The sequence below is a fragment of the Podarcis filfolensis genome, assembly GCF_964270895.1.
Source record: "Podarcis filfolensis genome assembly, chromosome: 3".
NCBI classification, from domain to species: domain Eukaryota; kingdom Metazoa; phylum Chordata; class Lepidosauria; order Squamata; family Lacertidae; genus Podarcis; species Podarcis filfolensis.
In genome coordinates, this window is record NC_139606.1 from 66,386,533 (window position 1) to 66,412,981 (window position 26,449).

General features: G+C 39.4%; 1 protein-coding gene across 1 annotated transcript in view; it reads left to right on the forward strand.

The window, feature by feature from the left end:
* MTHFD1L (methylenetetrahydrofolate dehydrogenase (NADP+ dependent) 1 like) overlaps window positions 1–26,449 on the forward strand; it is a 115,684-nt gene that overhangs the window by 73,709 nt on the left and 15,526 nt on the right. The window contains exons 25-26 of the mRNA XM_083607957.1: window positions 9,202–9,309; window positions 9,710–9,862. Coding sequence (XP_083464083.1) covers window positions 9,202–9,309; window positions 9,710–9,862 — 261 coding nt within the window. The remainder of the gene's footprint in view (window positions 1–9,201; window positions 9,310–9,709; window positions 9,863–26,449) is intronic.

The window sequence follows — 26,449 nt, forward strand, 5'->3', positions numbered from 1 at the left end:
AGTGAAGTGTACAATGCCCCCTAATGTGTGTTTCTTTCAAACAAAATCTGGATGTGCTTTTTGCCTGATCTTTTTTTTTTAAAGTGATGAGTTTGAAAGCTAGCTTTGTCCCTTTCTTATTCACACACTCCGCCCATCCCACGTGACAGCATGGCACTTTTAATATTTGTTTTTATTAAATATTTTCCGTTCCTTTCATGTTCTCAAACATGGGGTGGGAAGTGGCTCCATGTTGGGAAGATGAAAACAAATCTCATATGGCCACAGATGGAGGTGTAGATTCGCATAACAGTTTAAACTTTTAAGTGAACATTTTCTTCCATACATTAGGCCGCCAATTCTGTCCTACAGCAATCTAGCTAAGGAGGGTGCTTTGAGTTTAGGAATTGCCCTCTGTCATCCACTGAACTTGTGGAATCAAAAGAGAAGGCTGAAATTACAAACAGATTTAGGAAAGGGTAATGGGAACGGAACAAGAAAAAGTAATGAAAGATGAAATGTGCAGAGTCAGCTGCTATTTTAGCACCAAGCCATATTAATCCAAAGCACCTTGAACTATGCATTTTGTCTTGGCTGTGTTCCTCACAATAGATTTGAGGAAGATATAGATGGCTTCATTTAGCTGGGGCTTGGTTATTTATTATTTCTCCCAGTCTGTGTAGAAATGAAGAAGTACTGATCCCTAAGCTCAAGGCTATTATATATATATATATGTATATATATATATATTGAATATGAAAATATTACTAATAACAAATCCAAAGATTTATTCTCATGATGTTAAAAGATTAAAAACAAAACAGAAGGCTTATTTTAAATCTTTTTAATCACATGACACTGAACACAGGTCGCATTATGAGGTTATGCAGACATTGCTCCCCACACATGCTTCTGCCCATGGTTCCTTGTTTCTGTCTTGCTCCATGGTGTATAAAAGCTGAGACAGAAGATATTTCTGTAGCTGAAAACAAATGTCTATTCACTTTGTACACATGGAATGGTATTCAGTTAGGTACTCAGGGTAGATCCACTGATATTAATGGACCTAACTTAGTCATCTTAGTCATCAATTTCAGTGGGTCTACTTTGAGTAAAAATCAAACACCACCCATGAGAAGAGGAGTGGGAAAGCATGAGTATGTAAAGGAATGTATGGGGGGGGGGGACAACATTCAAGCAGCCACTCTGACAGAGTGTTGTAACATTTGAAAGTGCGAGGTTTCTCTTTAGTACATATTGGGAATAAAAAAATCTTTCCTCTCTTTTTTTGTGAGTGAAACTGTGAGCCACGCTTTAACTTTAGCTTCATGTGAGACTTTAGCTGAATGTGAGATCAGATAAAATTGCCCCATAGCCAAGGATGAGCTGATCGCCAACTTTCCCTGGTTTTAGCTAAAGGTGAATTATTAAGGGTAAACGTGTCTTCATAGGCACCTCTCCCAGAGTGAATTTCCCCCAAAATAACAAAATTGCAGCTGATATTTTTCAACACGATTTTCATTGTTACTTCACTGATGAAAGTGATTTACTGTCACTTTTTGCATCCTAAGTTGTTGCTTAGGATGTAATCAAGGGATAAATTCTGTACATTGATCCAACAGCTGGCAGTTTTAAATGAGCATATTTCAGCACTCTGCATACACATAGGAAGAAACACATGAGTTATACTGTTCTTAAAGTATTAGTCTCAGTCAGGCTACGTGCTTCATAGCAAAACTGGAAGGGATCTGTTGTTCCTCAAAGCAGCACCAGAGCTACTGGGGCATAGGCAAATATGCTTGTAATTTGACCCTCATGGTACCTTGTGTCATGTTCAATATAAGCTTACATTGACAGTTTCGTAGTATAGATTTCACAAAACACTTCCACTGGAAGAAAGGCCCTGGTATTTTGCTACAAATAAATTTATACAACACTTAAAAACCACAGCACAGTTTCCGAAATTAAGGAATTAATAATGAAGAAGTCTGTTATTCTTCTGTCATGTTTCCAACAAAACAAAACTTGCATCAAACCACATTGAGATATACTTTTCCAGGACTCTTTAGGCAGCCCTAGTGTATTAAAATATATCCTTTGAATGTATACATAGCACTCCTCATATACTGGACATATACTGGCAACTATCTTCCGGGTCACGTGGCCAGCATGACTAAGCCACTTCTGGCGAACCAGAGCAGCGCACGGAAACGCCGTTTACCTTCCCGCCGGAGTGGTACCTATTTATCTACTTGCACTTTGAGGTGCTTTCAAACTGCTAGGTTGGCAGGAGCAGGGACTGAGCAATGGGAGCTCACTCCGTCATGGGGATTCGAACTGCCAACCTTCTGATCGGCAAGTCCTAGGCTCTGTGGTTTAACCCACAGCGCCACCCGCGTCCCTAAGCACCACTATACCCAGGTTCAAATTAGGTCCAACTGAACTGAACGCTGCAGGATCTTTCAAGAAGTGTCATGTGAAAGACTGACAGTTTTGCATAACATTTTTTGGTTTGTTTTTTTTAGTTACCCCAATTGATTTCAGGATACAATGTACTGAATCATAATAAATGTTTGGTTTTAAAACACACATTTACTATAGCAAAGTAGACAGTGGATTTGTCTAGTCATGGAAGTCTTGCAAGTGACTTAGACCAGGTCCACCCAACATGAAGTCAATGCTTATTCCAGTTATGAAATATGGCTGCTATATCTTTGTGTTCATCTCTGTGGCTGTTGTGGGCTTGAAAGCTCACAGGGTGATAAAAAGGGGAGCCAAAAAGCAGAGGTGGAGCAAGGTGGGTGTGGACCGCCCCGGGTGTCATCCTGAGGGGGCTGACATTGCCACCGCCCCGGGACGCTCACCGTGGGCAGCGCACACACACACACCCCGGATGCGCATCCCCGGCGCCGCTCGCCACTCCAGGTGCCGGAGCAGTTAGCTCTGCCACTGCTGTAAAGCACTCTTGCCAGCCTGGTCCTGTTTCACTAAAACACTCCTTTTACGCTTGCAGAAGAGTCTAAAGCCTTAATCCAGAATTTATAAACTGTTGTAGCTGTACAGCGTCTCACAGTTTTCAGTCACTGGGTACATTCACACATGCTGCTGCTGCCTTTGGGTCAGCTTTGTACAGAAAATGCCTTTTTCTGGTCCACAGCTGCGGTGGGCTTCTGAGGAAAGGCTGAGTATAAAACATTGTAACACGAGTAAATACTGTAAAGGTTCATATTCACAATGGACAGAGAATTCTGTTAGACTGTAATAGAAAGGGTAAGTTTTGTTTTACATTTTTTAGTTGTAAATTGTGCCCAACTGGTTACATTTGCTGAAGGTACACATCATAACCTCACTTCCAAATTCTTTGGCTTAAGGCCAAGGCCAAATGAAGAACAGTTTTGTAGCATGTTTATCTTCAACCAGACCTTTGGTTGATTAATATTCTATGTCGTTTAAAATGTGTTTGTGTGTGGGGGGGGGTTATTGGTTTGTTTTGTTCTTGATCTTGTTTTTAAAAAATGTAGTTTGTGTTTTTATTTTGTATTTTTATGTTGTGAGCTGCCTGAGATTTTTGAATGAAGGGCAGTATACAAATTTAATAAAATAATAATAAATAACAATGATTCCATGCAGAAATGTCCTGCAGGTTTAATTGAAACAAACAAGATGTTTGGATACTTAAATATTTGAATTTAACTCAAAGAGCATGTAAACTTTTTCTTATGGGCAAAGATTGTAAAATATCATAGTCTCCAAGCAGCATAGAGGTAGGGGCATTGTGAAAAGTTTTTGTTGTGTTGGGACTTGATAGTTTATAGTTTTGTTTTAAAACTGGTGGTGCTCACCATCTCTTTAAAAACAAACTGCAAAATGTATTTATGTGGACATTAAATATAAGGCCAATTTTTATCAGCACAGTCTGACTCCAATTACTAGGTCATATGTTCAGTAACATTTTGTTTTGTTTTAAATGAATTGGTCTTGAGTGATGCTAGCAATTTGTACTGATCTGACTGCCTGTTCTGTTCACGTTATTTAATTTGTTGCTCATGCTGTTTACAGTCAGTAGCTGGTGCCACAGAGCTGACTTTTAAGAGTCAGTTCTTTAACTAATCCTTGTTGGACAGGCACTTGTTTAGTTGAGGCTTATAACCGTTCACTGTTTATAAGCTTGGCAAACGTGGCATAATTTGGCCCATTTTTCAGTACAGTGGTACCTCGGGCTGAGAACTTAATTCATTCTGGAGGTCCGTTCTTAACCTGAAACTGTACTTAACCTGAAGCACCACTTTAGCTAACTGGGCCTGCTGCTGCCGCCGCGCTGCCGGAGCATGATTTCTGTTCTCATCCTGAAGCAAAGCTCTTAACCTGAGGTACTATTTCTGGGTTAGCAGAGTCTGTAACCTGAAGCATATGTAACCTGAAGTGTCTGTAACCTGAGGTACCACTGTAGTGCATACCTGAAGCATGCTAGCATCAGCGACTTGAGATTTAATATGTTTTGCACTTCTTCAGTCCTATCTGATTCAGATTTTGCAAGTTCTTCTCTCAAAGTGGTGTTTGTTTGAAACCACATAGCTGCAGTCGTCCATGCAACTCCAACTGCAGCAGAGGGTTGTTTGCCTTTCTGTGATTCATATTCCTTACAGAGGTTTAGCAAGCCCTGTTATGTGGACTTGTCTGTAATGTTGTCACTGATCACCATGGGTTTGGACCTAATGTTTTTCTAATTTAGATGTATCTTCATTGATACCCAACAGAAGGGACCGAAGATCCCGGCTTCATCCATAGTGTATATAAGCTTGCTTAAGTTCAGTTCCTCCTATTTCTGACAGTTGTGAATCTGGCACCATGAGTCCCTGGGGTTTAAGGTCATATTCTGTACCGCCTGTGGCTAGTGATCCCTTGACCCAAATGCCTTTTATATTTGTGGGTGGAGATCCTTCAATCCTACTGCCATTTCTACCAGCTGGCAGACCCTAGGCTTTATTTACAGCAGAAGAAGCAGTATTCCTTAATCCGTTGGAGGTTTGTTTTCTGCATTGACATGTATTTTAGTATCCTAAAGTTGATTAAAGTTATTGCCAAAGATCGTTTAAAAACTGGTAGGGCCATTAGGGCTATATAATGTGATTTTGGAGCTGTATCTGACCTGTAGCGGAGTTGAGTTGACCATCACCCATTTAGATATTTTTTTTACAGTATTTGTTAACTTGCTCTGCTCTAAATACTTTATCGCAGAGATTGGAATCAAATATAATTTAAGCCTAATCACCCTTATGTGACTACTTTTATCAGGAAGATTTCAGCAAATTTCTCATATATATATATATATTTTAAAAGTTTTGCAAAGTAGACAGTAGAGCAGCAAGGAACTCTGAACTACAAGTAGGAGCTTTCTGAGAAAAGACAGTGGAATGTTTTCTTTCCTTACAACTTTTCGTTCTTGGCTGTATCCAGAGTGCAATCAAAAGTTACATTAATGAGGATGTTTTGCATTTCTTCCCCTTCATTCACAATGACAGCTGACATGGAGGTATTGTAACAAGAGTCACAATTTTACGATGGCAAACTCTGCCAGCTGGAATACTCTCCTTGGGTCCAGGTTGCCAGGATTTATATCCAAGCTATTCATGAGGTATTATCTCAGACATTCATTATATTGTACTGTACTTGATGGCATCCCTGAAAACGCCTGAAATCCAGCATGTGACACCAGCCTATCCAGTTTAACCACAATAAGCACGTAACTTGTGATTCAAAAAATGTCTTGAGGCATGGATTTCATTAAGCACATTTCCTATAGTTACCATGTAAAGAACAAAGCTTAGAAATTCCAGTTCTAGTTTATTCCCTGAGCTGGTTTTATTTGTGCTACTCATGGCTTGTTGTAGTCTCCACTGACAGATTTTATATTTACAAGTTAGATTTGTAAGGGCAGTCCAGGACCTCCAAACACACTGCCCAGGCATGGGCACTTCGGTGCTGCTCATGCAGCAAAAACAACACGGGAGGCAGCGGTTACAAGTGACTGGTCTCTGCAGCCACAGCAGGCGCTGTGATTCTCCAGTGGTTTAACTTCATCCCTGGAAGTGCACTCCATTGTCTTTCAAGAGAGAGGTGTGGCAACAACATATCTGTAAAATCAAAAGAAAGCAGGGGCACTTTTCTGGTGTAGGAAGAAATACAATTATCCCATCTGGGACTGTGCTAAAATACATGGCCTAGAACTGGAGTAAGTTTTTTTGCAGAGCCAAAGTTGTGGAGCTTTTGGGGGGAGATCGTGTGCCTTGTGACGAGGAGCCTGAGGGCAAGCCATTTCGGCAGCGGGAAGCCATTGACTGTCACACAGCATTTTGTCGCCTCCCTCGGAGGTGGCACCCACCTTGCGGTGCCTCTGTAAAGAGCTAACCTTTGTAGGAAGGCCCATCTGCCTCCCAGAGGCTGCATGGGGGAAAAGATCCCCCTGGTTGTTGTAGGTACTGTGAAGGTGTCTGGCTGTAGTTTGAGGTTCTAGGCCTCAACTCTATATGAATAGTTGTTTAGTAAGAAGTAATGTGTCCTCTTACTGGGATCCCAAAAACACTTCTGACTCTATTACAACAGTGGTAACAATTACCGTATGTAGGCTTTTATATGGGGATGCTAGTAAGATCTTTATTGGTAACTCATGAACTAGATTTTGATGAGCCATATTTGTGTCCAGCTATTTATAAATGCAGGTGATAGTACTTAAAATGACATCAATTGCTTATTTTCAACCCAAAAGCAGTGCAATAAGATTATTATCAATAAGATATCTTAAGATCTTCAGGCAGACATAGGGTTAATTATTAGGAGCAGTTTCTTAAAAGATATGGATTACAGAGGCTGAGATGAAATAGGGGACACATTTTACAAATATTTTTGTTCAGTAAAATAAGCCTTTTCACTTTTGGTTCCTTCCTGAACCCAATTACCTGCTGCTTCAGCATGATTTTGTTTGTTTAAAAAATTGCCCGTGACAGTGTTGTCATTTGACGTGTTAGATTTGACTACAAGACAACCTCATAATTACTAGGGAAACTGATTTTTAACTCCTTCGCCACCAAAGAAACAAACAAAAGTGCTAAAGTGAGAGCTGCCCACAATTAGGGTAGTTAAGCCAGTGTGCAAAAGGTCTGTTTCTGTGAAACATTTTGGGCTCCCCAAAGGTCCGTCTTAGAGCCCAGAGTGTTTACTTCCAAACACTTTGCTCAGCCCTAAAAAGAATAATAGATCAAGTTATTGGATTTAAAAGGGTCAATTTAAAGAATATTATCAAACCTTGCATCTTTCAGCATACTTGAAAGTGACAAATCTTCCAAGGGACACAATTTCAAGTTCACAAAAGAAAAGGAAAATATTTCTGAGTGAGTTTAATTATCCTCTTAGGGCGGAAAAAAACATAAGAAGTTAAGTGCATCTTTGCTTCAGAGCAAATTGCATCTGCTAGACTTGTGTGTTCCCTAATGGTATCAGAGCAGGATTAGAGGAACAATTTAACCCTTTCCCTGCTCTTCTCCTGAGAAAATTCCTCTTCTGAAGCTGGTATTTGGTTTGGGGGAAATTCCTCATTGGCAGCAATGCTGACAATGGTCAATCCATTACCCTCGGCATTGCTGACAGGCCTTGCCAGCTAGTGACACACAGCAGGTAAAGATAAACAGAGAGGATAGGATGTGAATGAAAAATGAACACAAAGAGGGGGAAATTATCTGATGCTTCCATGGCTATTTCTTTAAGCAATTTTGTGTTTTTTATTTGAATTCATGCTGGGAGGGGATTTCTCTGTTTGTTGAAAAGCAATGTGATAATGAGGTTTCTTCTCAGATTGGATAATGATCAGGTTAAGCCCTGTCATTTTACAGGAAAGCAATGAAGCATTATGTTTCTTTGGTACTTTTAATCGAAGGGATCCTGTAAGTGCTTTACAGGCATAAGTGCAGCAATCAAAGCTTGTGCAGCATGAGCTGGTCACAGTTTGATCAATGCACTATTGATTTCAAAGGCATCCTGCTGTAAAATCCCCTCTGCTATGAGGATCAGGCTTTCACTATAGCGTCTCTGTAATCACGAAATGAAATGTAGCTGAGGTAACTGCTGTTACGTGGCCAGGGGGCGGGGAAAGAGGAGCCTTACTTGTGTTAACTCGTACCTGTGTTCAGATTTTTCATTCATCCTTTTATCCTCTTTTCCTGTGGGGGGGGTATTTATTCTCATTTCTATCCCGGTTCATTTCAAAGTGGTTGACAAACTTGCAATAAAGAGGAAGTACCTATATAATAAAATACTATATATAGTTAAATACATATGAGTTAAAATTACCTTACACTTGCTTAACCACAGCTGTTGTAAGCCAGTCTAGCTAAGAAGGCCCTACAGGCAGCATTACAAGCAGAGGAGAGTCCTCTCTTTAGAGGGCTGTCCTGTCCTAAGTCCATTTTAAAGATGAACCATAAGAAGAAAGACCAGAGGCCTTGAAGTTTTTCACTTGTTCATAAACAATCTAGAGTTAGGGGTGAGTGAGGTGACCAAGTTTGTTGATGGTCCTACATTGTTCAGGGTCATTAAATCAACAAGAGATTGTGAAGAGTTCTAGAAGAACCTCTTCAAACCCAATGAATTGGTGGACAAAATGGCAAATGCAAATCAGTGTAAAGTTATGCATGCCAGGGCAACAAGACTTAAATTCACATATATTCTTAAGGGGTTTGAACTGGTGGAGACTGACCTGGGATGAGACCTTGAGATTGTAGTAGTTAGTTTGATGAAGATGTCACCCCAGTGTGCAGCAGCTTGTGGGGAAAAAGGCAAATTCAGTGCTAGGGATCATTAGAAAACGATTTTCTGGAGTACAGTGGTAACTCTGATTATGAACTTAATTCATTCTGGAGGTCCGTTCTTAACCTGAAACCGTTCTTAACCTGAGGTACCACTTTAGCTAATGGGGCCTCCCGCTGGCGTGCAATTTCTGTCCTCATCCTGAGGTAAATTTCTTAACCCTAGGTACTACTTCTGGGTTAGTGGGGTCTGTAACCTGAAGTGTTTGTAACCCAAGGTATCACTGTATTAGCATTGAATTATGCACATTTTCTTGGGCAATATAAAATGTTGAAATAATTATCTTGAAATAATTATCAGGAGAGTGTCTTAAGACTCTTAGCAATGTGCGTTAACATTCTGTCATCTTCTTTGTTTCCACAGCTTCCCATTGTTGAAAAAATAAGAATGATAGCACAGAAAATCTACGGAGCAGAGGATATAGAGCTGTCTCCTACAGCACAATCTCAGATAAATCGTTACACTCAACAGGTAAAAACAATAAAGGTGTATGCTGTGGGATATATTGTAGGGGTCACTCCCCACTGTTTTATAAATTGCGTATATATTTTTGGATGATGAATGAGAATTATCCAGTTTGTAGTGAGGGCTTCTAATGTTCTGAGTACAAGAGGTCCAGTTCATACAGTTCACTAGCATGAAAAGCATGTGTGATGCAGCATGTGCATACACATTCACTGGGCCACAAAAAAGTATGCATGGGCCCAAGTTCTTTTTGTACACTCCATTAATTTTTACTAGTCATAGAATTTAGCTATATTCATTGAAGAATGTTATTTTGGCACAGGATCTTGGAAGGAGTGTTGTTCCTTCATTACAGCGTACACACAATCTTGGCAGTAATCTGTCCTTTCCATTTGTCATTTGTCAGGGATTTGGAAATCTCCCAATTTGTATGGCAAAAACTCACCTGTCCCTCTCTCACATGCCTGAGAAGAAAGGTGTCCCCACTGGCTTCATCCTGCCGATTAGTGATGTGAGAGCCAGTATTGGAGCTGGTTTCATTTATCCACTGGTGGGAACGGTGAGTAGGGTCCACTTCATTCTCAATCTGTGTCTTAGCTGTTATGCGCTATGAAGATCTTCCTGGGAGCTCTGTGATATAAAGGAGTATAGAAATTCATAAAATATAAATAACAATATGACACCACCTACCAGAAATTGCCTTAACCTGCAAGTTACACCAGTACATTGTAATCTCAACGTATATGGACTAGGATCTAAAGAAGTGTAAAATTTGTTTCACAAACCCAAATGGGCTTTTTGACTTCAAATAGCAGTTACCAGATGCTGCTTTTGAAGCTGCGGGGAGAGCAATTTCTGATGATGATGATGATAAGAATAATAATTTATTCCCGACCTATCTTGCTGGATTTCCCCAGCCACTCTGGGTGGCTTCCAGCAAAATATTAAAATACAATAATTCATCAAAGCTTCCCTAAACAGGGCTGCCTTCAGCTGTCTTCTAAAAAGTCATATAGTTGTTTATTTCTTTGGCATCTAATGGGAGGGCGTTCCACAGGGCGTATAATAATAATTTACCATATTTCCCGAGGATCAGTTGTAAAGGGAAGAATTCAGCTGGGCCAGCTCACAAGTCTTCCTTGTGGGATCCTGTCCATTTCTTTTAGCTTGAGAAAACTGCTCATGTAAGCTTTTCATCCTTTACAAAACATTTAGCATATATGTTCCCCTTTTTAAGTTTCAGACTGATCTTGTTGCTCTCGTCGATTGATTTATTTTTTATACATTTTAATGATACTGTTCCTTGGCACTGATTATTTCTAATTGGAAGACCTCTTATGTAGCTGTGCTAGAAATGGAACCCAGGCACCAAGCAAAAACGTAAAAAGAGAGTGCTCTGGCGGTGTTATCTCATTATCCCAGAGTACAAGCCGGCTTCCTCACATTAGCAACACATTGGGGAGTGACTGAGAGTATCTGACTTATTGTTCTGCATTACCAGTGAAAGGGAGCAAGGAAGGAAGTGATTCCTGACTAGATGTGTTTTTGGAGTTCAGGAAATTCTGTCATGAGGACTCTCTGGCCTTGGGGGTGTGCTTTCGATGTACACGATCAGGAAACATTCCTTTCACCACAAGCACAGTAAATTGTTAACATTTCCGCAGAGGGAGGTAATCCATAATGTGACTTCAGCCCTTTTGTGCGCTCTTGGGAAATGTGTTCATGTTGCGTGGAATGTTATGAGCAAGTTGAAATGCTGAATTACTACTAAGCCTCACTGAAGTCACAGGGATATGAGCTGGCCAAGTCTAGCCCCTTCCATGCCCACACAATGCACTTTTGGCTGTCAGACCTGCTTTTATAAGCTAGATGTGAGGAGGAATTAATGATATTCTGGTTGGCTGCACATGCATATTCCTGTAATGCATAAATTTAAAGCAAGCTATAATCTTGGAACTTCCTTTATAATAAACTGTCCTTTATAATAAGCAGTACTTGCTTTACTTCTTCCTGCAGTGGGAATTCCGTGTGCAATGGGGAAGTCTTTTTATGAAAAAAATGTACCAGGCTTTATCAGAGGAAGTAGGCAGTAAAACGGGGGCGAGGGGCGCTTTAATTAACACTGGCATGACTTTTACCTCTTCTCCCTTTGACCCTGATGGAGGCACTACCATATACTCACAGGTGGACTGTTGAGATCATGGCTTGGCTATAGAGAGAACAGGCAGGAAGCCTTGTTGAGTGTGTTTAGGAAACTGGTGAGGTCATTGGTGAGTTATGTTTGGGTGGAGAATCACTGGATTCTCTAGTGCATGCAAACAGAGTCATCTCCGCCCAAAAGTTATTGCAGCTTTGTATTTTCCCACATTTTCTGTTAATCTGCTTTTGTGATGGTGGTGTATTCCATACAGTACTTAAGTATGCAACTTTGGCTTACTCTTGTGACAGCACTCATTAAAAGACAATGCAGGGCTGCATTCTGTATAGGGGCAAGATAAACATTTCACTGTACCAGCTTTTGAAGTCACTCTTATCAAGCCAATTTTACATCTCTAGTTGGGAGAAACCCAGGACAGATTTTGGGTGTGGAGAGAGAGGGGGAAAGTTCCATTGTGCAAGCCAGAGTGTTTGTGCTAACAGGACAGCTTTGTTGCGTACAACGCAAATATTTTATCAATAGGGAACCAATAAAATGCATTGCATTAAATGCTTAGTGCAATGAAATGTAGCTGCCTAAACTGTACACTGATGTTCCAGCACTTTAATGCTATTCTGGTTTTATAGTGAAGGTACACAAAGCCATAAACTTGTGGGAGACAAGTAAGTCTGGTCAATGCTTGGATATCTGCCTTTGGTTACCTAATGGAAGAAAGGCAAACTATCAATGTAATTAAAAATTTAAAAATAACTAAATATTAGGAGACTGTTCATTGTACCCTACTTAGTCATGTTTTACTGACAGAAAAGGGGAAGGAATTTTTTTTTTTTAATGGTATTTCAGCTATCTATTTTCTCTTCAAATGTTATCCATTAATGTTTACTGATACATCAGTTTAGAATAGATTGTTTATTAGCCAAAGTATTAACTATATTTGTTAAAACAGGAGAGCGAATCTGAGCATCTGCTGGTTAAAATGTTTCCTTGTAATAATCTAAGGAGTGGAAAAGATTGCACCTTTTTGTTGCAAGTTTACTTAAGGGTTTCTCTGTTAAAGATCTTTCTTTTCAAAGCATGCCACCAAACATCTATATAGTGCAGAATGCAAGGAGGGCCCAGAGGTGACAAAGTCCCTTGCTTACCAGCCATGCAGTTTAAGTGCACGCTCCACTGCCTACACTTTATTGCAAAAGACTGGCTTGGTAGTACACTGTGGATTGAATTCAACATAGCGCTAAGGTGATTGTTCAGTCAGGCAAGCATAATCCAACTGTTCTTGGGGTTCTCCTGACCCTCCACAGCAGATTTGGGAATTAGGGGAGGGAGGGGGGCAAGTCCTGCTGTGCTAGGGGGGACTGTTGCGCTGGCTTCTACTAGTGCAATGATTTAGTTGAATATAGCCCTATGTTTTCACTATCGCTTTCTCAGTGTGCAATCTGATCAGATATCTCAACTTGCTTCCATGCTGCTTGCCCCAAAGTTGGTAACTGAGAACACATTGCTATCATGCGTGTATGTGTCATTATTTTCCTCTTGAAAACTCGTCAGCTGAAAAACATGCTCTGAATGACAAGATGTTCATTTGTGCACTTGATAGAATTGTAAAAATTGAGGGGAAATTCTATAATTGGAGAAGTTGTATCGTTAGTTGTGTTTGGATGTGTGAAAACTTTCTCATAATAACCTTAAGCACTATGGTAAAGTAGGCTTTATTTCAGTATAATTGCATTATAAAGGTCATTTGCACTGAGTCCAATAGGAAAACAGTATTCTCATTTCCTGCTTTACATTCCAGACTACTTTCAGTTGATTCTGACAATTGGTTCTAATTATATAATGTGTTAGGGTAGCATACATGTTTATTATTTAATCGCCATGTGTACTGTACTATTCAGTGCAATATTTTTGCATATGTTGGGCTTTATTATACTGTATTGTTGTAGTAGATGGGAAAAAGTCCCACAGCTAGCTAGCAGCACTTTATAATATAATAACAATGCTTCCCACCCCCCCACCCCGTAGCTGTTTTGGCAGCTGGTGGTAGTTTAATTTTGATAAGTTTGACATAAAGAATGGAATGTGTTCATTTTTGGAGGCCAGAAATATCAGAGGGAAAGTTTAAAGGGAAATGAGACAATGACACACTCCGATTTTGGGCACTGAAGCTTTGTTCATTCTCTCCTCCAGAACATTTTAAAATTCTTATTTACTGATGTGCAATGTACAATGTCTGTGGCAGCATAGGCTGCTCTGTTACTTGCAGTGCAAAAGCAACTTTGAACCAGAATTGCAGTGGAATTTGTTGACTATCCACAAGAATATGTCTAAATCAGAATGGAAGGAAGCCATCATGAAGAAGTAACAATATAGGTGGGGGAAGCATACTTTTAACATACTTGCCCTTTTAGAAAACCTGGCACCTTCATTATATGCCTTTAGGCACTGGGCAAAAACTTTTCCTTTATAACCAGGCCTTTGGCCTTGAACTATCTGTGGCCTTTTAGAAGTGGGTGCGATGATGCTTTTAATGTACCTTTCTTGGTTTTCATGTATCTATGTGGGATTGGGGGGCATTGTTTGCTTGTAAGTTGCTTTGGGTTGCCTTGAGCAAGAAAAAACGACTAACAAATGTAGTAATAATAATAATAATAATCCATCCTAATAGACCAGCCTCCACTGGTGTATATACTATTTTGCTATATACTATTTTGCCAGTTACCAATCCTGGCTGAATCATTTCCAAAGCTTCTCATACCCATGAGGTCTGGCTGCTTTATTCTACTGATCATATCTTATTACTTGCTCTCCATTCTCTTACAGCCAGGAAAACTGTCAGCTCACATTCCTTATCTAATCCATTGCTAGAAAGTTTTGGCATGCCTTTGTACTGATGCGAAGGCTTTCCTTTCCTCAGGAGAGTCCCTCTTCTTGCTTTTTTCATTACTAGCCAGCCATCTTTGCTCTTATCCAGTTCACTCAGAAAGGAATGCAAGGAGGGAGTATTACAAAGTGGAAAGGGGCTAATTTCAGAGTTTCATGGAACTATCTGAAAAATAAATGCCTGTAGGAAGAAAATAAAATGTTAACCCTGGTTTATCATTTCCCACTTTAATATATAAAAGTGATTCTAATTTTGTTGTGCGGTAAGGTATTAGAACTTGTAGACCGTGGAGCTCCTGCTTCCATGTGGAGGTGTTTTTTGCTTGCACACCGTTGTGCTAGTTGTCTGTCACTATGACTGGACCAGGGCACAAATATTTTGCATATACTTGCTTAATTGTTGAACACTTTTCTGCCTTAAGTACTCTAAGCACAACTGCTTTAGGTAGATTAGGGCTTCATCTTTTAGTTTTTTGACTGCTTATTAAAGAGTGTCAGCAGTTGGGAAAAGTAACCCAACAGAATGAAGGAAAAAGTATTGTGCTGCGCCTCAAATTTTTTATGAATTCCAGATAAGTTTACAATCATTATGAGATCTCTTCACTTTGTCAGAGTTCACTGATCATCTGGAAACTCTGCTTTCTTACGGTTTGAAGGCAGCTTTTTAGAGGGAAGAACCTGATGACAGAAATGATGCAACATATAGTCTGATATATTTTCAAAGATGTTGAGGTGCTATCAGCACACATCTTGGGTAGCTGTTTGAATGAGAATTTGGAAGATCATTTGGTGGCTTCGAAAATCTGATTGAACTAATGCTATCTTTTGGCTCTGAAACTTGTCCTATTCATCATTTGAACACAAGCGTGATCAAAGCAAAAAGCTCTATTTCAAAACATTTTATATGTAACCATGATCTTCACTTTCATCACAACCAAACCAATTTAGTTCAGTAGCAGTTCTTTTGGGGGGGAGTGGAGGGGACCCATCTGTTTTAAATATTGATAACTAGATCAGGCATTGAGGGTCAGCATAGTCTATCATCTGCTTACTCCCATAGCTTGGCTCACCAAGTTTAATCTTATGACCATGTTATGACATGCACAGATTACACAACCTCAAAACAATGGGGAGTTTCAGTTTGGTGAAAGGGTGAAACCATTTTTAAATATGTTGGATGCCAGACAGGGCATGGAAAGAAGGGAATTAAAGGACAGCAACTTCCTACATTTACCAAACCTACTGTTCACTATTGTTTATCCTGTTAGCCACTCCAAGACTACCCATGGCGACAACACTGGTGGCAAATTTGCCACAAGGATAGTGACACGTCTAGATAGGCAGGTTTGAAGCCGCTGCTGCTGTTGATCACTGATCAATCTGTTGCCTTGTGCATTCAGTCTCAAGTCATCTCCAGCTGCTGCCTGACAGGTCAGGCTCTGCTTCATGTGCAGCGAATGTGCATTTTTGCCAGCTTGCTGCTGTTTCTCCTCACTGCCACAATCCTTTTCTCCTTCCTGCAGCCAGACTTACATTTTACCATCCAGCAATGGTTTTTGTAAGACTTTTCACTTCGTTACCCAGAGGGAAAGCGTGAGCAAACAATGCACCACGGAGCAGCCACAGAAGGCTGGCAAAAATCACTGCTGGGTGGTTGAATGACAAGTCAATTGAGTCTGTTTGAAGGAAGGAGACTGGGGTGGTGGCAGCTGTTAATACTCTGCTTTGACTAGTCCACCCTCCCCCTCTAGGCAGTAAGAGGGGACGGGGGTGTCACATTTTAAGGTTCGCAGAGTGTGTCTTGCTTGAGTGCCCTAGCTTTTCAGGGTTAATTATGACAGTGTATTTGTTGTTTGTCATTTTCCATTTTAATCCCTTAATCTCCAACAAATGACCACTTAATATATATGTGTGTCAGAATGAAAGTTCCAAAGGCTGACACAATCCAGATGACATCCCAATATGGGGTCCGCAAGAATTGTAATGAAGCTGTAGCTGTACTTTACAGTTCTTTCAATGGTGTTTTTTAAAACGAAAAACCCCGCTTACAGTGATCTTGGGGGGAGTCTGAAGAGAAGATGTATTTGCAAATGTACCAGAACCAAGGGAGAATGAGTGAGTTGTGCTTATCTTTGCACTGGACATAGGAAGATGGGCTTCCGAGAGACTCACACTAAAGTACCAGTCATTGCATGCCATTAAATTCGGTGAGTTTCCGTTATTAATACCAGCCTCTTATTCAGCTGATCACATTATTACAGGTATCTGACATAGTTTGTAAAATGTTTTGGGTATCAATCATTAAATCAGATCATTTTATCTATGCTGTGCCTACAGATGTTGGCGTAGAGGCAAACCAGATCATGCTTCCTTCCTTTTTTGAGAGCATAAAGCCAAGAAGGAAGGGAGAGACTCTTTAAACACTGATGTGGGTGAGAGGTGATCAACTGAAAGGCTGGATTTGACCTCAAAAGCAATTTCACCTGGCCCTTTATGACGCTAACATATTTTAATTAATCAATGCTAAAAAGAATGCCCAGTGTTTCACTTGTACAGAAAAGGGAAAGAGCTTTAAGTTGGTGGTGGCTTTGCACACAGGTGTTAGGGTCAGTCCACAGCATCTCCAGGTGAGGCAGGGAATATCCCGTCTGAAACCCTGAAGAGCTGCTACCATCAGCGTAGACAATACTGAGTTGGATGGATCCGTGGTTGGACTCAGTATAAGACAGCTTCCTTATATTTCCTTATATATTCCTTATATATACTTTCTTTCCCTACCCTTCAGGGCCTATGCATCTAACCAAATGTTCCTCCACTGCCCACTTTGCAATCACCATGTGCCTGGGATCCATAAAGAATGTTTTCTGTTGAAGCATACATTAAACACCCATACAGCTTCCTCACCTTACTGAACAGTAAGTTGGAAGCTTAGGTGGCAGGCTAACTGATCCAGGGTGAGAGACTGGGAGAAGAAGTAGGTCCCCAGCTGGGAGATGGGAGGGTCTAACTCTCTGCATGCAGATAAATGGCAGGATAAATATGCTATAAATATGGTATATGCCTTATACGTATTCCCTCCCCCCTTCTCTCCTTTCTGTTTTCTTGTTTTTTATCTTTTGGCTTTTTAATATTCTTGATCTGTAAACTAGTTTGTTTCTTACTTATTTTATGTCGAAAAATTTCAATAAAAATATTCATAAAAAAAGAAACTTAATGGTGGGGCCATTGGAATTTGGAAGCATTTGTTTGTCAGAAATATCTCCTTAGAGAAACGAAAGGAAGGAGCTGTAAGTGCATTAGAAATATTTTTTTAAACCCATGCTCTAAAGTTATCCAGAATGCAGGAATACACCTCCTGAAAAGCAAAACAAAGCACAACAGATCAAAGGTGAATTTTAGTTGTGAAAGACTTGAGTCATGAGATACTTGAAGGAGATATAATTGAATGTTTATAACGTTTATGTACTAGATCACATTCAGATTTGTCAGTTGATTTTCATTTCCGTGAAATGTCAGATGGTGTTTTTGTGCTCAGTTCTGGTCATGACACTTAAAAAAAAAAAAAAGACTAAAGTGGCTTTGGAAGAGAGCAAGGAAAAGGAGGAGTCAATTGGAATGCAAGGCATGCATGAAGATTATGACAACAGGTATGTTTAGGCTAGAAGAAAGAACGTTAAAAGTGAATAACAACCAGAAAACCTAAAATTCCGTATTAGAAGTACCTAAAGTATTATCTCATTTGGTTCCTTGGTTTGCTCTAAAACCTCTTAATGATGCATTTGTTTGTGTTTGGCCTTTGCAAGATGACTGTTGCAGAATGTTAATTCTCTACCGTAATATCATTTTCCTGGCTTGGTAGCCAAATGACCTCCTAACATATTTTAGACTTCCTGCTTTAGCTGTAATTCAGTTTACTTCTCTATCTTTAGCGAGTTACTCCTCATGATTTGCTCTTCTGCTTTTTACTGTAGTTAGCAAAGAAAAACAATCAATGTCTTGCATGGCACTGCTTAAGATGTAATCCTTCAGATATAAACAGAATAGAAAAGTAACTCCAGGTAATCTATCTCAGTAACTCGAGTAAGTAGCTAGCTTACGTTTATACACTGTATAAAATTGATGCCACTACTGCCGCTACTACTAACGATAATAATAAATAGGAGAACAAAAAATACATATTTAGAAAGGACATGTGTGTGTGTGTCTTTTTAAAAGTTCAATATATTATTAAATACAGTGTTATTAAAGGAGAAAGAAATGGACAGCTGTACAAATAACTTACATTTTACTAGTTGGCCATTTTAGTCCCTAAATGTTGATTAATCATTTAAATCTGATAAATACCATAAATATGTTTTTTGAAATGCAGCAGGTGCTGCTACAGTAGACTGCCTTGCCGTACACTTTCAGGTATCCAGAGATTGACCTGAGCAATTAATGATCAAGTTGCATTCTCACATGAGACAAGCTCCCACTGATGCCTTACAGTATCCTCCCTCAAACATACCAATGCAGGATGTGATTTGGAGTGGTTCACAGTGTCAGCGGACTCCTAGTCTTGACTCTGAGATAAGAGTAGATATACCATTGATCTGGTACCTGACAGCAGAACCCAGATTCCATGTATGAAATCTAACTTTTACCATCAAAATTAGTTCTTCTTGATTTGATAGCATTCACTGATTGTCTAGTTTGACAATATCACTAACTTACGTTTGAATATCTAAATGTTTAGTTCACTAGTACTAGCTGATAGTGATTTACAATGTGGTTGCCACATCCTATAGTTTTTTTTTTATAAAATATTTATTGAGATTTTACAAAAAACAAAGATTTACAAAATAAAAAGAAAACATATAAAAAGAGAAAAATGAAAAAAAACCATACAAAAATACATAAAATAGAAAAAAGAAGAAAAATAAAAATACAAAATGCAAAAAACGAATAAGTAAGAAAAGATTAAAAACAAATCCATTTTTTGTATCTTTAAACTCATTAGCTTGTTTCCTTGACCTCCTCACACCTCCCCTTTTTGTATTCCCATTTACATCAAATCAACAAATCCTTACCCTCTTTCATTTATCTTAACTCTATATCTTAACATATTATAACTCTATATTTTCATCCATTATCAATCCATTTTTGCATATTCTTATTAACTTTGTTGCTAATACCACTTATTTTCAATCCAACATCATTTTAACATTCATTAATTTTACAGTGTTTCTGCAGATAGTCTTTAAATTTCTTCCAATCTTCTTCCACCAACTCTTCTCCCAGGTCTCGGATTCTGCCAGTCATTTCCGCCAATTCCATATAGTCCATCACCTTCATCTGCCACTCTTTCAGGGTGGGTAAATCTTGTGTCTTCCAATACTTTGCAATAAGTATTCTTGCTGCTGTTGTTGCATACATGAAGAAAGTTCTATCCTTCTTTGGCACCAATTGGCCGACTATGCCCAAAAGAAAGGCCTCTGGTTTCTTCAGAAAGGTATATTTAAATACCTTTTTCATTTCATTATAGATCGTCTCCCAGAAAGCCTTAATCTTTGGGCACGTCCACCAAAGGTGAAAGAATGTACCTTCATTTTCTTTACATTTCCAACATTTGTTATCGGGCAAATGATATATTTTTGCAAGCTTGACTGGTGTCATGTACCACTTGTATATCATTTTCATAATATTCTCTCTTAAGGCATTACATGCCGTAAATTTCACACTGGTGGTCCACAACTGTTCCCAGTCAGCAAACATAATGTTATGTCCAACATCTTGTGCCCATTTAATCATAGCAGATTTAACCGTTTCATCCTGCGTATTTTAACAGCAAGTTATACATTCTTGAAAGTATCTTAGTTTTGGGATCTAACAGTTCTGTTTCCAATTTTGATTTTTCCACCTGGAAGCCAATTTTTTTGTCCAAATTATAGGCCTCTCTTATTTGATAATAATGAAGCCAGTCTCGCACTTTATCTTTTAATTTCTCAAAACTCTGCAATTTCAATGTATCTCCTTCTTGTTCCAATATTTCCCAATATTTCGGCCATTTGGCCTCCATATTGAGCTTTTTCTGAGCCTTTGCTTCCATTGGTGACAACCACCTTGGGGTTTTATTTTCAAGTAAGTCTTTATATCTTATCCAGACATTAAACAATGCTTTCCTGAAAATAAAGTTTTTAAATGCTTTATGTGCTTTAACCTTGTCGTACCACAAATATGCATGCCACCCAAAAACATTATTAAAACCTTCTAAGTCCAAAATGTCTGTGTTCTCAAGAAGCAGCCAGTCTTTCAACCAGCAGAATGCTGCTGATTCATAGTAAAGTTTAAAGTCTGGCAGGGCAAATCCGCCTCTTTCCTTTGCGTCAGTTAATATTTTAAATTTTATTCTGGGCTTCTTGCCCTGCCAGACAAATCTAGAAATATCTCTCTGCCACTTCTTGAAACAGTCCATCTTGTCCAAAATTTGCAATGATTGAAATAAAAATAACATTTTTGGCAATACATTCATCTTTATAGCTGCAATTCAACCCAACAAGGAAAGCTTCAAATTTGACCATGTTTCTAAGTCTTTTTTCACTTCTGTCCAGCATTTCTCATAGTTATCTTTAAATAAGTTTAAGTTCTTAGCAGTCATATTAACCCCCAAATATTTTACTTTCTTAACTAATGTTAAACCAGTCTCCTTCTGAAACCTCTCTTTCTCAATTGGTGTTAAGTTTTTCTCAAGAACTTTAGTTTTTGACTTGTTCAGCTTAAATCCTGCCACATGACCAAATTCTTGAATCAGTTCTAATACTCTTTTCGTACTAGATTCTGGCTCCTGTAACGTCAAAACTAGGTCATCTGCAAAAGCTTTCAATTTGTATTGTTTGGCTCCGACCTGAATACCTTTAATCAGACGGTCCCTTCTGATCATATTTAACAAAACCTCCAGGACCGAAATAAAAAGCAATGGGGAAATTGGACAACCTTGTCGTGTCCCTTTCTCTATCTTAAATTCCTCTGTCATCACATTATTAACTATTAGCTTAGCCTTTTGTTCTGAGTAAATTGCACTTATACCATTTTCAAACCCTTGACCAACCCCCATCCCCTGAAGATTTTTCTTCATAAAATTCCAAGAAATATTGTCAAAGGCTTTCTCCGCATCTATAAAAATTAAAACTGCTTTAGTATTAATGTTCACTTGCAACTTCTCCAAAATGCTAATTATGTTCCTCGTGTTATCAGACAAGTGTCTACCTGGGAGAAAGCCAGCTTGGTCCTTATGTATCTCTTCCACTAATACTTTTTTTAATCTATTAGCCAAAATATCAGCAAATATTTTGTAATCCACATTGAGCAGGGATATGGGGCGGTAATTCTTAAGTTGTGTCTTTTCAGACTCAGTTTTCAGTATAAGCGTAATATAAGCTTCCTTCCACGACTCTGGCGCTTTTTTCCCCTCCAAAATTTCATTACAGACCTCCTTTAGTGGTTGAATTAACCAATCTTTCAAAGATCTATAGTATTTTGAGGTTAATCCATCCGGCCCTGGAGATTTACCCAACTGCATATTCTGAATGGCACCTTCTACCTCCTGTTCTGTAATTTTGTGGTTCAGCATTATCTTGTTATCTTGAGAGATTTTTTGTAATCCATTTGTTTTTAAAAATTGGTCTATATCAAACTCTTTCTGTGGCCCTTGTGTATATAACTGTTTAAAATAACTCTGGAAGCATTTTCCAATTTCCACTGGATTCTGAATATTCTTTCCTTCCACTTCCAAGTTGGTAATGGTGTTAAGCTTTTGTCTTTTTTTCATTTGCCAAGCTAACAATTTTCCACATTTGTTAGCCGATTCAAATGTCCTTTGTCTCATTTGTTTGATTTTCCATTCAATTTCCTGATTCATCATCTTCATATATTGCACTTGATATAACTTTATGTCTCTCAGAATCTCTTGTGATTTTGGTTTCGCTCTTAGTTTCTTCTCACCCTCTTTTATTTTTTCCAAAATTTTATCTTTTTTCTCATTTTGGGCTCTCTTCTTTATTGTATTCTGTTGAATCAGAAACCCCCTCATAACTGCTTTGCTTGCGTCCCAGATTATTCTTTTTTCAGTAATAGTATTCAAATTTATCTCAAAATAGTCTCTCAAGGTTTTTTGGGCCTTCTTGATAACCTCTTGATCTCTAAACAAGGTGTCATTCATCCTCCATCTGAAGGAACCGATTGGTGTTAGTTTCATCTCCATTTTCACAGCATTATGGTCGGAGCAAGTTTTTGGGCAAATTTCCACTTTTCCAGTCTTAGGTGCCAGTCCTCTAGTTATCCATATTTGGTCAATTCTTGTCCATGTCATTTTGGCTTCAGAGAAGAATGTTCCCTCTCTTCCTAAGGGGTTCTTAATTCTCCAAATGTCAATCAAGTCCATATTGTCAGTCAGTTCAAAAAAAGTTTTTGGTAGTCTGCCATCTTTAGTTACAACCTGTCTCTGCGACTTATCCATATTTGTAGATACCACTCCATTCATATCTCCCATCATAATAATGTTGTAATCCATATAGTCTAACAATGTCTCATGCAATTTCTTAAAAAATTCAGATTTCCCCTCATTTGGTGCATAAACTCCTACTATTAAAATTTTTTCCCCTTGTGATTGAATTTCGATTGCCACAAATCTTCCTTGGTCATCTTTAAAAACGAATTTCGGTGATAGGCTCTCTTTTGCATAAATAACAACTCCTCTCTTTTTAACCTTATCCGATGAAATAAACTCTTGACCCAATCTTTTATTTATCAATACTTTCCTGTGTAGCCTTATCACATGTGTTTCCTGTAAGCAAATTAAGTCCAATTGTTCCTTTTTCAATAAATGAAAAACTTCCCTCCTCTTCTCCGGGGATTTAAATCCATGGATATTCCAACTTAATAATTGCAGAGACATGGTATATTTATTCTACTTTCCTCCAACTGCTCCCAATAATTCCTCTTGTTCTGACGGTGGTATCACTTTTTCTAACTTGTCCAATCCCAAGGGTGGTGGTACTATGTCTAGTACTCCTGGTCTTAAAGCTCTTAGCTCTTCTACAGCTTCTTTTTGCAGGTCTTCTTCGTGTTCTCTCAAGAATTTTTCTTTATCTTCCACTGATCTTATTTTAAACTTTTTCCCTTTAAAGGTAAAGGATAGGCCTTGGGGGAATTCCCACCTAAAAATGATTCTATTTCCTTTCAACAGGGCCACCAAATCTCTGTAATTAGACCTAAGGTCCAAAAGATATTTCGGAATGTCCTTGAATATCTCCACTCTTGAATTGTTTATTTCCAAGGTCTTCTGGAAGTGCAGACTCAGTATTTTGTCTCTCTCCTCTTTTGATCGGAGGGTAATCAAACAGTCTCTCGACCTGTTCTTTCTCCCTCTTCTTCCAAGTCTAAAAGCACTTACTTAAAGTCTTGCTTGTCATCCAAGTTCCAAAAGCCTGCAAATTCCTGTGTAAGAAAATCACTTAGGCTGTCTTTTTCAAGTTCAGGGACCGCCCTGATCCTCAGATTAGTCTGTTTCTCCCTCAGCTCAATCATGGACAAAAGCGACTGATGGTCCCCAAGCTGTTTGCATATCGGTGTTATTTTTTCCTCTACAGCCGCTGCTTTTTCCCTTGCTTCCTCTGCTGTCTTTCGATTAGAAGTAGATTCTTGCAGCAGTTTTTCAATGGATTCTGTATTGGAGTTCACCTTCTGCCCCAAATTGTTAATGCTAGAAGTGTTCTGGTCAATTTTAGTTGTCGCTTCAGTAACCTGTTTACTTAACTTTTCCAATGTTTCATAAATTTTGTTTAATACTGAAGTAAATCCCTCTTCAGAGGCCATTCCTTTTGATCCAGCTTGTACAGGATCTTCCCCCTGTGGTGCAGGAGGGCCGGAAGCAGATGCTCTATGCTGCTGGGAAACTGCACTGGTCTGCTGTAATCTGACCTTACCCGATCTTGTTATTTTTTCATCCATCACACTTTGTCTGGGAATCAAGGTCAGTCCCATGGCCAAAACTTGTTTTGCAGTGGAAATTCCCAAGCTAGTTGAAAGTGGAAAATTCCCCAAGTAGTTGTAACAATTTCAGTGTTCCTCTAGGGGGACACAGTAACAGTCAATAATAATATTGCAATAGAATATCTCTTTCAACTTTTCCAAATCCCCCTTCAACAAAATAGGCAACAGTTTCAAGTCCAAAGAAGCCCTTTAACAAGTATCTCCCTTGCAGAGCTAGCCGTCAAAAAGTTACATTGTCCATAAATAGTGCGACTCTCAGTACAACAGTTCTAACAAACCTGGCAATCCATTCCCAGGGATTAAGTGGTGGTCTTTATTCCCTTTTCTCTCCTTGTTGTCTTTTTTTTTGCAGGCAAATAAATTACTTTCCTCTCTTCCCTCCCCTCTCCTGCAATTCGGGGAGGGAATTCTTTTGCTTTGACATTCGGATTTAAGACTTTAAACACAACTCTCCAGGTCTTCGCTTAAACAGTCTTTGCTTTGATCTATATACAGAAAATGGAAGGCGGACTTCCTGTTTACACCTTCCCGCTTCAGTGCCAAATTAGTCCCTTTTTTCCCTTTAATCCCAATCTTTAAAACTTCACCTACTCACGGGTAGTTGTTTAATAACCGAATTGTCACAGGAAAAAGGTCAGCGCTCTCCGGCAACAGCTGCGCGGCTTCACTCCACGGAAAGAGCAATTGACTCTCAGCACCGCGCCGATCTCCCCGTTACGCTCCGGACCCCCTCGCAGGGTTCCCTCGTGATTTGGGGGGGCGCTGAAGGTGCCCGCCGAGTCCCACAGTCACAGGCTTCACCCGCCTGTGATTTTCGAGAGGGTCCCCGCTTTGCCGTAGCGGCAAGACCCGATTTCCGTGGAGCTTCTCCCTCCAGACTAGAGGGAATCCGCCATTGCCGATGGCGCCGCCTTCGGAAGTCGTTTTTTGGTTCAGTCTAGTCTGTAAGTCACCAGCGTGTTCAGTGTTATGAAAGCAGGTTAGAAGGGACCACAGGGATTATCTATTCCAACCCCCTGCAATTCAGGAATCTTTCACCCACAACCCTGAAATTAAGTCTCATGCTCAACCAACTGAACTATCCCTCAGGTCACAATGTCGCATTAGGATCCTTTTATTCCAACAGGCTTCATGTGTGTGAAGTATTCCAGTAGTACCCTTGGATAAACCCCATTCATTTCTCTCCCATATACACACTGATGTTGGCTGCCCATGCAGTGCAGCTACAAGCAACAATAAGTTGTTTTTACAGCTCAATTTTCTGTTTTATAAAATCAATATACAGTGGTACCTCGGGTTACATACGCTTCAGGGTACATATGCTTCAGGTTACAGACTCCGCTAACCCAAAAGTAGTACCTCGGGTTAAGAACTTTGCTTCAGGATGAGAACAGAAATTGTGCTCCGGCGGCGTGGCAGCAGCAGGAGGCCCCATTAGCTAAAGTGGTGCTTCAGGCTAAAAACAGTTTCAGGTTAAGAACGGACCTACAGAACCAGAGGTACCACTGTACCTCCTCTTCTCTGTTTTATTAATCTGACATCATTATTTTAAAGCATAGTTTTGTTCAACCAAGGTTTAGCATTAGCCTGCCTATAGCCTGAGAAATAAACTTGCAGGAGGCAATTTCAACTTTTATTCCTCTCCATGTTAGCATAGCTCCTTTCAGAAGCTGGCTTAATGCTAATAGAGAGAAAGCCATGCCAGTGGATCCTTCCATGTGGCCCAGGTCTCCTGGCTCCCTTGGTGGTGTAAGGAGGTGCCCTGATGCCGCTGTTGCTAAATCACAAAGGTAATGTTGAGAAAGGACTTTAAGTGAGGTCAAAGCAGGAACGCGAGAGAGAATGTGCTTCGTATTTTTTCTACTATACTATTTTCCTCTGATTGAATAAGGTATTCCTTCCATGGGATGCTGCTGTCAAAAGACTAAGTTAGTTAATTTTTATTAGCTTCCATTTAATTGAATTTTGAGAGAGAGCTCTGATTACAAATGCAGTACAGGAAAAACAGAAGAGGAATGCATTACACAGCTATCCAAACAGATATATTAGTTCCAATCTTTCCCCTCCATTGTGCAGGAA